Source organism: Pristiophorus japonicus, chromosome 12 (genome assembly GCF_044704955.1).
Source record: "Pristiophorus japonicus isolate sPriJap1 chromosome 12, sPriJap1.hap1, whole genome shotgun sequence".
Classification (NCBI taxonomy): Eukaryota; Metazoa; Chordata; class Chondrichthyes; family Pristiophoridae; genus Pristiophorus; species Pristiophorus japonicus.
The window spans coordinates 47,394,167-47,409,909 of NC_091988.1; the positions used below are offsets into that span (position 1 = coordinate 47,394,167).

General features: G+C 43.3%; 1 protein-coding gene across 3 annotated transcripts in view; it reads right to left on the reverse strand.

The window, feature by feature from the left end:
* The window catches only part of LOC139277225 (POC1 centriolar protein homolog A-like), a 238,359-nt gene extending 222,964 nt beyond the window's left edge, over positions 1-15,395 (reverse strand). For 2 of the 3 annotated variants that reach the window (XM_070895386.1, XM_070895385.1), the window contains exons 1-3: positions 15,260-15,395; positions 9,471-9,555; positions 3,815-3,986 (exon numbers count right to left, since the gene is read on the reverse strand). In XM_070895386.1, coding sequence (XP_070751487.1) covers positions 3,815-3,986; positions 9,471-9,555; positions 15,260-15,274 — 272 coding nt within the window. In that variant the 5' untranslated portion in view covers positions 15,275-15,395. The remainder of the gene's footprint in view (positions 1-3,814; positions 3,987-9,470; positions 9,556-15,259) is intronic. The other variant, XM_070895387.1, reaches the window with a different exon arrangement.
* Positions 15,396-15,743: the final 348 nt, after the last annotated feature.

Sequence of the window (15,743 nt, forward strand, 5' to 3'; positions counted from 1 at the left end):
TGGAGTACTATGCACAGTTTTGGTCTCCTTATCTGAGGAATGATATACTTGCCTTAGAGGCAGTGCAACAAAGGTTTACTAGATTAATTCCTGGGATGAGGGTTGTCCTATGACGATAGATCAAATAGACTGGGCTTATACTCACTGGAGTTTAGAAGAATGAGAGGTGATCTCATTGAAACTTACAAAATTTGAAGGATGATTGACAGGGTAGATGCAGAGAGGTTGTTTTCCCCTGGCTGGAGAGTCTAAAACTAGGGAGTATAATCTCAGGATAAGGGGTCGGCCATTTAAGACAGAGATGAGAGGAATTTCTTCACTCAGAAGGTTGAGAACCTTTGAAATTCTCTACCTCAAAAGACTGTTGTATTGAATCGTTGAGTATATTCAAGGCTGTGACAGATTTTTGGACTCTCGGGAAATCAAGGGATATGGAGATCGGGCGGGAAAGTGGAGTGGAGTTCGAAGATCAGCCATGACCTTACTGAATGGCGGAGCATGCTCAAGGGGCCACATGGCCTACACTTGCTCCGATTTTGTATGTTATGTTCTTAATTCATTTCCATTTAATTAAAATAGTTCCTACAATGATGGTAGTGTTTTCCTTTTCTAGCTGACTCGCTCTTTCAGAAGTTAGGGAAGGGAATTCCCTGAAGTGTGTCAATATTTGCAGGGAGTCCCTAAACAGAAAATTTAAAAAACCACTGCTCCAAACTAGTCGGAGGTATTAAGCAATGTATGGTATCATAACTTTAAAAAAAATTATTGCTAGTCCAGCACTATTTTATCAACCACCTGTCCCTGCAAGCAAATTCAGAGACAATCCATGGTTGTTGAAGCTCCAAGGCAGCTGACCCACTTATCTCAACTGCCTAAATTTCCTCCTCTAAACTGCAGCTCTAAAATGGCCAACTACTGCCTCAATCTTTGCCGCTATTGTCCACTGCCCGTCATTTCTTGCTCGGGTTTCAGCGCTATATCCATCACCCAGGCTCTCTTGGATGTTCACAGCTTTCCCAACCTCCTTACACATCACAATCTACTTCTATCTCCTTGTTGCTCACAGCCCTCTCTAAACTTCCTGCTGTCCACAACCTTCTGTGGCATCCTTCTCACGGACCTTCCTTACATCGACTGGACTTCAACAATCCTGTACAGGATACAACCTCCCCCAACCTTTCAACACTCCCAGAACAACCACTGGTTACCCCCATTCATCACACCCTTACTGCAATGACTTCATTACCAAAGTCTAGGTCTCTGCCTCTTGTCCAAGTAATTTAAGTTATACCCTTGTGTCCAATTATATTCGGATTCTGGCTGCCGTACTAGACCCACTCTACTTTGGCCACATCCTAGTCCTGCTCCACTCTTTTGTCCTCTCCATTTTTTCTTTCATGCCTTTTCTTTTTTTCAGCAACGTTTCCCCATCCAGCTCCCAGCCACCCTATTGTTCTTGCAGATGCACTTCTTCCTTTGCAGCTGTTGCACTCCTCGAGTTGCTTCTGGGTGACCCAAAGCCTCCTTCTGCTCAACCACTGGTGTTGCCTGACACACCAACTAATACTAGATCTTCCTGAATAACAAAACCAACTGGCGCAGCTCTGTCTCCTGGCAAAAATGCCATCCTTCGTTAACCTTCTCCCTCCCCAACCTCATCAGCAAGTCATAAACCACTCACTACTTGCTGCATATTGCCCTTCAAAATGTTCACTCCTTTGTAAGCAAGGTCACTACCATCCACAACCTCTGTATATGAATGAATTAGAATCCTGCTAATGACAGAAATCTAGCTTATGGACGGTTATTTTTTCTTCCTCACCTTGCTTTGCCCTTTGATCTTTTCACTCTAACCTCAGTCACATCCATCCCCTTCACCCTCAACTCTAGTAGTGGTAGGAGAGCTTGAGCCATTTTGGTTAAACTGCGTCAGACTCCCTCCCCTGAATCCCTCAGACTCCAAGCCTTAAAATGCCTTCTCAAAAACCATCACCTCAACAAAGCTTTTGATCCACTCTCCTAACACGCCCACAAATACTCAATGTATGCTCCACCTCCTTGCCTCTGATGCACCTTAGGATGTTTTACTATGTTAAAGGCATTACAAAACTGCAAATTATTCCTTTCCAAGCCATTTAAACATCATGCTATTTCTCCCAGTTTCATGCTGGCACTGTTGCCAGGTCCCATCTGGCACTTATTGTCCCCACCACTTTCAACCTGGAGATAAAATTAATTCTCACCTAAAAAGCCGTGAATTGAGTACAGCCACATGATGTAAAAGGCAAGTCGTGTCTGACAAATTGAATAGAATTGCTTAGGCAACTAACGGACTGTATCTATAAAGCAAATACCATGGATGTAACGCATATGGATTTTCAAAAGGGTTAGGGAGGCAGATTGCATTAAAGAAAGAAAAGGCTTGCATTTAATGAGTGCCCATCATGACCTTAGGATGTCCAAAAACACCTTACAACCAATGAAGTATTTTTTCCAAGATAATCACTGTTGTAATGTAGGAAACTTGACAGCCGATTTACGCGCAGCTAGTTCCCACAAACAGCAATGTGATACTCAGCAGATAACCTGCTTTAGTGATGCTAACGGAGGGATAAATATTGGCCAGGACATCAGGGATAACTCCCCTGCTTGTCTTCGAAATATTGGCATGTGCTCTTTTATATCCACCCGAGAGAACACATGGGGCCTCGGTTTAACGTCTCATCTGAAAGATGGCACCTCTGGCAGCACAGCACTCCCACAGTACTGCAATGGAGTACTCAAGTCTCGAGAGTGGGACTTGAACCCACAACCTTCTGACTCAGAAACGGAGTGCAACAGTATGGATAGGAAGTTGGTTAATTGACAGAAAACAGAGAGTAGCAGTTCATAGATTTTTTTTGGATTGGGAAGATATAAGTAATGCTATCATCCATGGTCCTGTGTTGGGACCATCAAGATCTAGATGGGTACAGGGGCAACATATGCAAATATGCAGATATTTTGAGTGTGGCCAACTGTGGAGAGAACTATAAGTGGTTTCCAGAAGACACAGACAGGTTAGTAAATTGGAAAGATAGATATCAAATGAAATTTGTCAAAGAAATGAGAGATAATACATTTTGATTAGATGAATAAGGACATTTACACAAAATGGTAAAAATTTAAGAAGTGCAAAGACATAGAGGTTCAGATACACAAATCTCAAAGTGGGAGAATAAGTTGACACAGTTGTTTAAAAAAAAACATGTGACCCTAGATTTTATCGACTACAACAGCAAAGAGATGCTACTAAAATCTATACAAATCATTCGTTAGGCTGCTGTTAAAATACTGTGTCCAGGTTTGAGTGCCTTACCTTAGGAAAGATGTCAAGTCTATGAAGAGGGTGCAAAGATTCAGTAATATGATACTAGGGATGAAAGGCTTAAGTTAAAAGGAAATATTAGAGAAACTGGTGCTATTTTCATCAGAACAAAAGATGATTAGAAGATCTCATGGAGATGTTCAAAATGATGAGGCGTTTTGATGAGCTAAATAGGGAAAACTCTTTCCACTGGCCACTGAGTCAGTGGGCATAAATTTAAGATCATCATCTAACGAACAAAGGGAGATATGAGGAGAATTTTTCCAAGTAGATCCTTATTTAAGTGTCAGAAACCTTCCAGCTCGCAACTAAAAAATAAAAATTGACAGATACAATAAAAAAGGGGACTAAGCTGAATCAAAATCCACAGCCCAAGAACAATAATGGGTAAATCAACTTATTCATGTCCCTTCCTGTATCACACCCGTACAAAAAATATTTCCTTACACACTGGGGACCCAGAGGCGGACTGTTTTATCTCGGGATGCAGAAGCCACTAAGTGACCAGAGGGCGAGAACTGGACCGAGAGGACTGCATCTTTGTGACCGACAAATCGATAGGCTCTCATCTGTGGTTTCAAGTTCCAGATCATGACACAGGAATCCATTGATCCAATTGCTGTTAAAAGAAAACAACTTTTAATTTTTTTTCAAACCCGCAACATAATTTGTACATTTTCCTTGTTTAAAATGATGCATTAAAAGCAGTCTCCTTCAAATCCCTTTCCTACATTTGTATACCGCTGTACGACCAGCAAATTGCATAATCTTTCGGTGTTGTAATTTCTATGATTCTGTGACAACTATGCCTCATACCACACATCTATTAATTTTGATAAAGAGTATAAAAACTGCAAATTAGAAGTCAGTGCTACAGCCAGGTTTTTAAAGCAGGATCTCTTTGCTCATTTCAGGAACAGAGGCTACCCGGATGCGCTGAAGGTGGCAATCCTACTCTTCTTTTCTCTCCAACTTTCTCCCTCCGATTCCTTTCCTCTCTTGAAGGCATTGACTCCTCACTGGAGATACACAGTTACCGCAGCCATTATTCAGCCGTAAGCCTTGCCATCAAGTGTCAGCAAATGATTCAATAGTGAAGACTTCACAGCCAAACCCAATTCTGCCCTCATCCAGTAATAATACACAGACTGCCACCATCACTAGCTACAGATTAGGAGCAGGCCTTCAAGCTGATTTTCACCTCCTTAAGCCAATTGTGTCTTCACCACTATCCCAGCTGAGAATGGGGACTGAACCTTGGGCTTTCTTGATCTATATGGCTCACCTAGTCAATGGATAAACTAGCTGAGCCATCGGATGAACCGATACGAATGTGATAAATAGGCAACTATCGAGGCCTTTTGGATTATTAGTGTGAAACAAAAAAGAGATGAAATATGGTGCCACCCTGTGGTAAAAATTGATTACGCTGAACTTCTCTTCACATGACACAAACAAAAAAAAATGGCAGTGGCAGATAGATGACTAATGATGTTTTGTTCTATTTTACAAAAATCTGTCATAGTTGTAAATTAGCAAAGCTTTAAAAAGTGAGCCAAAATTATGTTCAATCTTTCATCTTCAGCAATTTATGTAATGCAAAATTTGGTATTTAAGATTCAAAGCATTCATCGAAATAATCAATTTTAAGAAATTGTCCACTAATTAAAGGCATTATAATATATTCCTTTAATAAAGAGTTGCAATACTGAATGATACTTTCTCCTAACCAACAGGAATCATTAGGTTTAGAGTCATTAGAGAAAGGCAAGGAACAATTAAATGTGAAGATACTCGACTGGAAGAGGGCTAATTTCAGAAAGTTGAAATGGGGTCTAGCCCAGGTAGATTGGAAACAAAGATTGGCAGGCAAAGCAGTAAATAAGCAATGGGAGGCCTTCAAGGAGATCATTTGGGTACACAATAAACACATTCCTGATGGGGAAACGATGGGCATCCAAAGCCAGAGCTCCCTGGATGACTAAAGGTCTAGACTAAAATGAAAACAGAAAAAGGAAGCTTAAGATAAATGTCGCATTCAGAATACAGTAGAAAATCAAGCAGAATGCAGAAAGTGCAGAGGAGAACTGAAAAAGGAAATAATGACAAAGAGTGTACGAGAAAGATTAGCGGATAACATAAAAGGGAACCCAAAAGTCCTTTATAAACATATAAATGTTTACGAGGGACCGCCTAAGAAGAAGAATGAATTTTGTCTGGATTATGGTCTCGAGAAGTTTCCCCATCATCGACATTAGGCTGACTGACCTGCAGTTACTGGGTTTATCCCCCCCCTAAAGCACCCATGAAGGGTTGGCCGATTCGGGACCAAAAAGGAAATCTTCTTGTGGAGGCATAGGGCAAGGCTGAGGTACTAACTGGGTGCTTTGCATCTGCCTCCACAAAAAAAAGAGGATGCTGCCAACATCGCAGTAAAGAAGTACGGGGGAAAGAAATTGGTTAGGATGAAAATAGATAAAGAATGTACAGCAAAGCTTGCAGCACCGAAAGTAGAAAAGTCACCCAGTCCAGATGGGTTGCATTCTTGGTTGCCGAGGGAAGGGTGGAAATAGTGAAGTCTCTGACCATAATCTTTCAATCCTCCTTGTATATGGAGGTGGTGCTAGAGGACTAGAGGGCTGCAAATGTTACACCCCTGTTCAAAAAAGGAAGGGCATAAACCCAGTAACTGCAAGCCAGTCAGCCTAATGTCAGTGATGGGGAAACTTCTAGAGACCATAATTTAGACAAAATTAATAAATCTTCTTAGGCGGTCCCTCATATCGAGGATGACTTGCTTCCACACCAAAAAGGGATGAGTTCACAGGTGTTTCAATGAAGGACCTGATATTCCAGGTCCCGAACTACATATTGAAGGATGGAAGATGCCTGTGCGTGGATTTTTTTTTAAACGTGGGGTGACCGTTGCACACCAGCCACCACATGGGCTGGACAGAGCTAGGTCTTGGTCCAGTGGCAAGGATTAACCAATACGACTGGAGACCAGCTCTGCTGCACGGAAAAATTAATTATCACTTAGAAAATACATGGGTTCATAAATGACAGCCATCACAGAGGGCATGGACAGACTGGTGAAATGGCAGATAACATTTAATGCAGAGAAGTGTGAAACGATTCATTTTGGAAGGAAGAACAAGGAGAGGCAATGTAAACTAAATGGTATAATTGTAAAAGGGGTGCAGGAACAGAGACCAGCGGATTCACATAACAAATCTTTGAAGGTGGCAGGAAAAGTTGAGAAAACTATTAAAAAAGCATATGGGATCCTTGGCTTTATAAATAGTAGCATAGAGTACATAAGCAAGGAAGTTATGCTAAACCGTTGTAAATTACTGATTAATCCTAAGGCTGGAATAATCTGTCCAATTCTGGGTACCATCCTTTCGGAAAGAAGCCCGAGAGAGTGCAGATGAGAAACTGTTTCCACTGACAGCAGGTTTGATAACCAGAGGACACAGATTTAAGATAATTGGCAAAAGAACCAGGGGAAAGATATGGAGATTTTTTTTTTAATGCAGTGAGTTATTATGATCTGAAATGCGCTGCCTGAAAGGGTGGTGGAAGCAGACGCAATAGTAACTTTCAAAAGGGAATTAGATACATACTATTTAGAAGGGGAATACCTGGGAGTCAGACATGGAAGTGCGTACCATAGCTCTAAGAACATTGGACAAGGAAGCTCTACGAACACTGGGGCAAGTTTTTGAATCAAGCATCGCTAGAAGATGATCTCTGGAATCTTGGGAGATTGGGGAAGGAAATCTCATACTGTGGCATCACGGGGCACTTGCCAATGCAGTCTAGGTGTTTATGAAAAATGCAAGACAGTACCATGATCAGAGTTCTGATGAGAGGGAAGCGGACTCAGGAAGGGATCCTGGGCCCAGCAGAACTTAAGGAGTTTGGATGAATTGGAAGTCATGGTCAGAATTAAGGAGAACATACACAGAACTTAAATACCCAAACACCTTTTCCCTGGACACACGACAGTGGGCAGAGGAGGATCCAAAAGCTTTATGTGGAGGAGGACCAAGGAGAATGGGATCCAAACTGCCATTAGTCCCTATCAAAATATAGAGATAGATCATGTAATATTAGAATTCCCATTAGGGCATCAACTGATGGCGTGACAGGAAATAATTACAGCTAAGTGTAGCAGGTATATATAAAATATATAGTAGCATGGATAGAGGGTGGGTTAATCACCAGAAAACAGAGAGTAGGGATAAACTCAGGTTGGTAGGCTGTAGCTAATTGGGTGCCGCAAGGAGAATCAGTGCCAGGGTCTCAGCTATTTACAATCTATATTAATGACCTAGATGAAGGGACCAAGTATAATGTATCCAAGGCTGCTGACGATACAAAGCTAAGTGGGACATTAAGCTGTGAGAACACAAAAGAATCTGCAAAGGGATATAGACAGACTAAGTGAGTGTGCTGTAAGGTGGCAGATAGAGTACAATGTAGGGAAATGTGAGGTTATTCACTTTGGTAGGAAGAATAGAAAACAGAATTTTTTTTTAAATTATGAGAAACTTTTAAATGTTGGTGTTCAGAGAGATTTGGGTGTACTCATGCAAGAAACACAGAAAACTAACGTGTCATTGCAGCAAGCAATAAGGAAGGCAAAAGGCATGTTGGCCTTTATTGCAAGCGGGTTATAGTATAAGAGTAAGGAAATCTTGCTACAATTGTACAGGGCCTTGGTGAGACCACACCTGGAGTACTGTGCTCGGTTTTAGTCTCTTTATCTAAGGAAGGATAAACTTGCCTTGGAGGCGGTGCAACGAATGTTCACTAGATTTGATTCCTGGAATGAGAGGGCTGTCCTATGAGAGATTGTGTACAATGGGCCTATACTCTGGAGTTTAGGGAGGTGATTGTTATGTATGGAGAAAGAGTCAGACTGAACACTGTGAGCTCAAAGTAAAGAGTGACCTTAGTCTTTTATTGCCGGTCTCCAGAGTGCCTTTCCAACCTGTGAGGCCTCCTTAAATACCTATGCTCCTAAGGGATTATGGGATCCCTTGGGACTCCAGGGGATGAGCCCCCTGGTAGCTATACAGAGTATATACAAGTTTACATATATAACAGTGATCTCATTGAAACATACAGGATTCTGAAGGGGATTAACAGGGGAGATGCTGAGAGGTTGTTTTCCCCTGGATGGAGTGTCTAGAACTACATAGGACAACACAGGATATATGGCACAGAAACTGGCCATTCGGCCCAACCAGTCCATGCCGGATAGAACAGGCTCTAGGGGCCAGACAGCCTGCTCCTATTTCTTATGTTCTTATGTATGCGTTGATATTTTAACATTGGAATTCCCATTAGGGCATCACCTAGGGGCGGAACAGGAAACAGTTTAAGTAAGTGTAGCAGGTATGTATTGACATTTTAACACTGGAATTTCCATTGGAACTGTTTATGGTTTCAATTGAGCATGTGGCCTACACAAGATTTTTAATAAGATATGAAAGACAGATATATTCATAGTATTATATAAAAATGTTGCGACTGTTGTGTCTGTCATAAATGACAGCCAATTTTTTTCTTCCTCGTTGGTTATCTTTTTCAGATAGTTGGATAGTAAAAATGTGGGATTGCAGTTATTCCAGAATTTCCTTTCATAGCTTTTGGACTCGAGAAGTCACACAGAATCTTTAACAACATGAAGAAAATGGTATACGGAATACATTGCTGAAGATTGTGTACATAATTTTCAAAAGATGTGGACTTGATAAGCCGTTTATTTTCTTTCCTGATTCAATTTTTTGTATTTTCATAGCTACTGTAAGCAAAGCCAGAGTCTGTACCTACAGTGATGGCAGTCCAGTTCAGAAAGGTTGGCTGAGGGTTTGGATGTTTTGGTTAGACATGATTGACACTGATGTTGGCTGATCTCTGACCTGGTGAAAAAAATCTTGGGTTTTGTCTGATGTTGGAATGGGTAGCTTGACCTTTTGAAAACCCAATGCCTTCTGCCTGAACACACAAGCTGTCATCTATCTGATCCCTTAACTTTATGCATGTCCCAAAAGATTAAAAATTGATCGTTTCCTCAGGAAATGAAACATACCTAACTGCTTCATGTTAGAGTTAAAGTCGATACTTGTGATGGTGTCACGATGGCCCTTAAAGTGCCGTTCTAATGTCGGATCCTCCTAGAAAGTAAAGTGAAGCCTTAAATATTTGTGTTGCAAACATCAACTGCACCATTCAATAATCCTAGCTACAGTATGTTACTTTTTAAATTCTGTCACATCTTTGTGTAAAAGAAAGCATTTCCACACTAACTGTTTGTATAATTATTTCATACAAGCTGTGCCCCCAACAGGTTCTAGCTTCCAGCTAGTTTAGCACAGAAGCTCTGCCCTCCCACAATCAGTGAGCTGTAGCGGAATGTCCGTTTGGCACCCATAGCGCCCCGGCTACAATCAAATGAAACCCAAATAGGCCACCATTTACTCTGCCATCTTCGTGTAGGTCTTTCACCTAGTCTATCCTGGTAACATCTTATTGTTCCATTTGCTCTCTATCTGTGGTGGTGTCACCTTGCTTTCGTCTTGATTTTCTTGCCGCACACCAAGGAAATCCTCATTAGTCAGCAAATTGTGTTGGGGAAATTGATGGGATTGAAGGCCAATAAATCCCCAAGGCCTGATAATACTTAAGGAAGTGGCCCTAGAAATAGTGGATGCATTGGTAGTCATTTTCCAACATTCTATAGACTCTGGATCAGTTCCTATGGATTGGAGGGTAGCTATGTAACCTCACTTTTTAAAAAAAAAGGAGGGAGAGAAAACAGGGAATTATAGACTGGTCAGCCTGACATCAGTGGTGGGGAAAATGTTGGAATCAATAATTAAAGATGTAATAGCAGCGCATTTGGAAAGCAGTGACAGGATCGGTCCAAGTCAGCATGGATATATGAAAGAGAAATCATGCTTGACAAATCTTCTAGAATTTTTTGAGGATGTAACTAGTAGAGTGGACAAAGGGGATGTGGTGTATTTAGACTTTCAAAAGGCTTTTGACAAGGTCCCATATAAGAGATTAGTGTGCAAAATTAAAGCACATGGTATTGGGGGTAGTGTACTGACGTGGATAGAGAACTGGTTGGCAGACATGAAGCAGAGTGTAGGAATAAACGGATCCTTTTCAGAATGGCAGGCAGTGACTAGTGGGGTACCGCAAGGTTCAGTGCTGGGACCCCAGCTGGTTACAATATACATTAATGATTTAGACGAGGGGATTATATGTAATTCTCCAAGTTTGCAGATGACACTAAGCTGGGTGGCAGTGTGAGCTATGAGGAGGATGCTAAGAGGCTGCAGGGTGACATAGAAACATAGAAACATAGAAAATAGGTGCAGGAGTAGGCCATTCGGCCCTTCGAGCCTGCACCGCCATTCAATGAGTTCATGGCTGAACATACAACTTCAGTACCCCATTCCTGCTTTCTCGCCATACCCCTTGATCCCCCTAGTAGTAAGGACTACATCTAACTCCTTTTTGAATATATTAGGTGAATTGGCCTCAACAACTTTCTGTGGTAGAGAATTCCACAGGTTCACCACTCTCTAGGTGAAGAATGTTCTCCTCAGTTCGGTCCTAAATGGCTTACCCCTTATCCTTCGACTGTGACCCCTGGTTCTGGAGAAAGACTAAAAAATGATTAAGGAAGATAGACTATGAAAGTAAACTAGCACGAAATATAAAAACAGATAGCAAGAGTGGCTCCAGGATGATCAGGGCCGGGAACTCAACATCCAGGGGCACCCAACACCCAGGAACGACAGAACAAAAGGAAAAGGAGGTGCGGCAGCATCGCTGGCCAAAGAGGAGACCAACGCAACAGCCAGGAAGGACACCAGCCCGGACGATGCGGAATCCACACGGGCCGAGCCGCAGAACACCAAAGGGCAAAAAACGCCAGTGGGAGCTGTGCACAGACCCCCAAACAGCAGCAGCGATGCTGGGGAGGGCACCAAACAGGAAACCAAGGGTGCATGCAACAAAGGCGCAGCAGCCACAATGGGCGACTCCAATATGCACACAGACTGGGCCACCCAAACTGGAAGCAACACGGTGGAGGAGGACCTCCCGGACCGCACAAGGGATGGCCCTCCCGACCAACACGTCGAGGAACCAGCCAGGGGGGAGGCCACCCCAGACCGGGTGCCGTGCAATGAGAGAGGATCAACCAGCAATCTCGCTGTGCGAGGCCCCCCGGGGAAGAGCGACCACAACACGGCGGAACCCCGCACCAGGACGGAGAACGAAACAGTGACTTGGGCAGGTTAGGTGAGTGGGCAAATGCATGGCAGATGTGGTATAATGTGGATAAATGTGAGGTTATCCACTTTGGTGGCAGAACCAGGAGGGTTGATTATTATCTGAATGGTGACAGATTGATAAAGGGGGAGGTGCAACGAGACCTGGGTGTCATGGTACATCAGTCACTGAAGGTTGGCATACAGGTGCAGCAGGTGGTGAAGAAGGCAAATGGCATGTTGGCCTTCATTGCGAGAGGATTTGAGTACAGGAGCAGGGAGGTGTTACTGCAGTTGTACAGGACCTTGGTGAGGCCATACCTTGAATATTGTGTACAGTTTTGGTCTCCTAATCGGAGGAAGGACATTCTTGCTATTGAGGGAGTGCAGCAAAGGTTCACCAGACTGATTCCCGGCATGACAGGACTGACATATGAAGACCGACCAGATCGACTAGGCTTATATTCACTGGAATTTAGAAGAATGAGAGGAGATCTCATAGAAACATAAAATTCTGATGGGATTGGATAGGTTAGATGCAGGAAGAATGTTCCCGATGTTGGGGAAGTCCAGAACTAGGGGTCACAGTCTAAGGATAAGGGGTAAGCCATTTAGGACCGAGATGAGGAGAAACTTCTTCACTCAGAGAGTTGTGGGCATGTGGAATTTTCGACCACAGAAAGTTGTTGGGACCAGTTCGTTAGATATATTCAAAAGGGAGTTAGGTGTGGCCCTCACGGCTAAAGGGATCAAGGGGTATGGAAAGAAAGCAGGAATGGGGTACTGAAATGCATGATCAGCCATGATCATATTGAATGGTGGTGCAGGCTCAAAGGGCCGAATGGCCTACTCCTGCACCTATTTTCTATGTTTCTATAACAAGTTTAGGAATGCAGACAGCAATGGTGCTTTTACTGCATATCCATTCACAATATCTCACCCAAGACACATGGGGATGCTCCAGCACACGATAAATCCTACACTGAAATTTAGCTAAAGTAATTTTTTTTTTGAACAGACTAATTATCACAAGTTGATGGGCCTTTATTATAACAACTTGCATTTATATCATGCCGTTAATATTATAAAACTTCGCTAGGAACATAATTAGACAAAAATTGACACCGAGCCAGAGAAGGAAATATTAGGATGGATGATTAGAAGCTTGGTCAAAGAGATAGGTTTTAAGGAGCATCTTAAAAGAGAAGGAGGTAGAGAGAGACAGAGAGTTTAGGGAAATAATTCCAGAGCTTAGGACAAAGATAGATGAAGGCATGGCCATTAATAATGTGGCAAAAGAAGTGAGGGATGCACAAGAGGCCAGATTTGGAGGAATGCAGAGTTCCTGGAGGGTGGTTGGGCTAAGAAGGTTGTAGAGATAGGGGGCAAGGCCATGGAGAGATTTGAACACGTGGATTTGAATTTTAAATTTGAAGTGTTGGGGAACCAGGAGCCAATGTAGGTCAGCGAGGACTGGATGTTGTACGAGCAGTCTGATAGCACAGAGGCAGTGAAGGGGTCGAGAGAGATGGTAGTGAGGTAGAGCAAAATGTCATCAGCGTACATGTGGAATCTGGTGTCATGTATTCAGATGATATCACTAAGGAGTAGCATGTAGATTAGAAATAGAAGGGGATGAAGGATAGATCCTTGAGGAACTCCAGAGGTAAAGGTACAGGGCCAAGAATAGTGAAGCCATTGCAGGAGATTCTCTGCTGTTACTGGATATGCGAGAGTGAAACCAGGCAAGGGCAGTCCCACTGAGCTGGACAATGGAGGAGAGGCATTGAAGGAGGTTGACATGGTCAAACGGGTCAAAGGCTGCAGAGGGGTAGGAGAAGGATGAGAAGGAATAGTGCACCACTGTCACAGAAGATGTCCCGTGTGACTTTGATTAAAGCCATTTCAGTGCTGCTGTAGGGATGGAAACCTGATTTAGAGAGGTTCAGAGAGTTGCAGGAAAGATGGGCACGGTTTTGGGAGGCAACAACACATTCAAAGAGTTTACAGAGGAATAGAAGTTGAAGATGGGGGTGATAGTTTGCAAGGACAGAAGGTTCAAAGATGTTTTTTTTAAAGAAAGGAGGGGACTGATGACGACAGATTTGAAAGCGACAGGGACAGTACCCGAGTAGAGAGAATAGTTTGCAGTATCAGCTAACATGAGGGCCAGGAAGGGAAGTAAGATGGTCAGCAATTAAGTGGGAATAGGGTTGAGAGGGCAGGAGATGAATCTCATGGACAAAATGAGCTCAGAGAGGGCATGATGGGAGATAGGAGAGAAACTATAGAAAGAAGCAAGTTCCGGACTGGGTGTGCAAGGGGAATTATCAGAGACAGCTGAATGGAAAGAAAAAGTGCAAGAAAGACTTGCATTTATATACCACCTTTCAGGACCTCAGGACGTCCCAAAGCACTTTAAAGAAAGAAAAGACATGGATTTATATAGCACCTTTCATGACCACCGGACATCTCAAAGCACTTTACAGTCAATGAAGTATTTTTGGCATGTAGTCACTCTTGTAATATAGATAAAGCAGCAGCCAATTTGTGCCCCCAAACAGCAATGTGATAATGACCAGATCATCTGTTTTTTTGTAATGTTGATTGAGGAATAAATATTGGTCAGGACACTTGGGATAACTCCCCTGCTCTTCTTCGAAATAGTGCCATGGGATCTTTTACATTCACTTGAGTGCAGGCGGGACCTTGTTTAACATTCATCCAAAAGACAGCCAATGAAGTACTTTTTGAAGTGTAGTCACTGTTGTAATGTAGGAAATGCAGACCGGATGGTCTCAATCTTAGTTTCAAAGAATTCCATAAGCCCCTTGCACTTCTTGTTGGAGGAGTGGAGGCAGGAAAAAAGGGGTTTAAGGAAAGATTTGTAAGCAGGGAGATAAGAAGCTAGGATGTTATCTTTGCATTCCAGGATGATCCTGGACTAATGAGCAGTTTTGGCAGAGGGGAGCGGGGCGCCTCCTACTGCTTGATGTGTCCCAGCCAGATCTGGCGATGAATGGCTAAACCAGTTAGCCATTATTAGTTGTATGATGACTATTATTAGTTGTATCAAGGGGTATGGAGAGAAAGTAGGAAAGGGGTACTGAGGTGAATGATCAGTCATGATCATATTGAATGGTGATGCAGGCTCGAAGGGCCGAATGGCCTACTCCTGCACCGATTTTTTTATGTTTCTAGGTAAACTCACCCATTTAAAAAGAGCTGGTTCACTATATGGCAATTTAAATACGAGCCTAAGTTGAAACTTCAGTCTCCTTGGTGTTTGCATTTTCTTGCAGGAGGGTACAGTTTAATTACTATCGGTATTGTAAGACTATTGAACTCGTGGACAACGGTCCTTGGTTGTGTGTGTGTGTGTGTTTTTAAATGATGAGAGTTTTGTGCGCGTCCAGTGTGAGGAATGCCTGTAAAACACGGCAGCATTCACGGTGCAACAGCTCAATCCCCCAGCCCGCCTCCTGCAGCGCCGAGCGAAACGCTGCGAACCCGCCCCCACCCACTCCGGGGCCTGGAAACAGCGGTGCTTTCAGCCCGCAAACACAGAGCCAGCCGCACGCCGCTCACTTACCAACAGGGCGCTCATGTTGTGTTCCCTCAGCTCAGTTCAGCTCGTCCCGTCCCGTCCTAGGCCCGGCACCGCCGCGTCTCCTTGGTAACCCGCCGCCTCCAACCGGCGCCTTCAAGCTCCGCGCGCAACGCGCCGCCGCCGCCAGGCCACGCCCCTCCCTTAAAGGTTCCGTACACACCCCGAGTTTATTGCAGCCGATTTATTGAAACAGTCGCTTAACATTGGTAGCCTCGAGCTCTCAATTGTTGCTCCCCTCCAAATTATGGCTGTATGATATCCGAAGCAACAGCCCACAGCATTTCCATCGCCACATTTCTTGACTGTGGCTCAGTAAGTGGCACTCTCGCCTCTGAGTCAGAATAGTTGTTGGTTCAAATCCCACTCTATAGAGACTTGAGCACAAAAATCTAGGCTGACACTCCCAGTGCAGTGCTGAGAAAGTGCTGCATTGTCGGAGATGCCGTCTTTAGAATGAGACATTAAA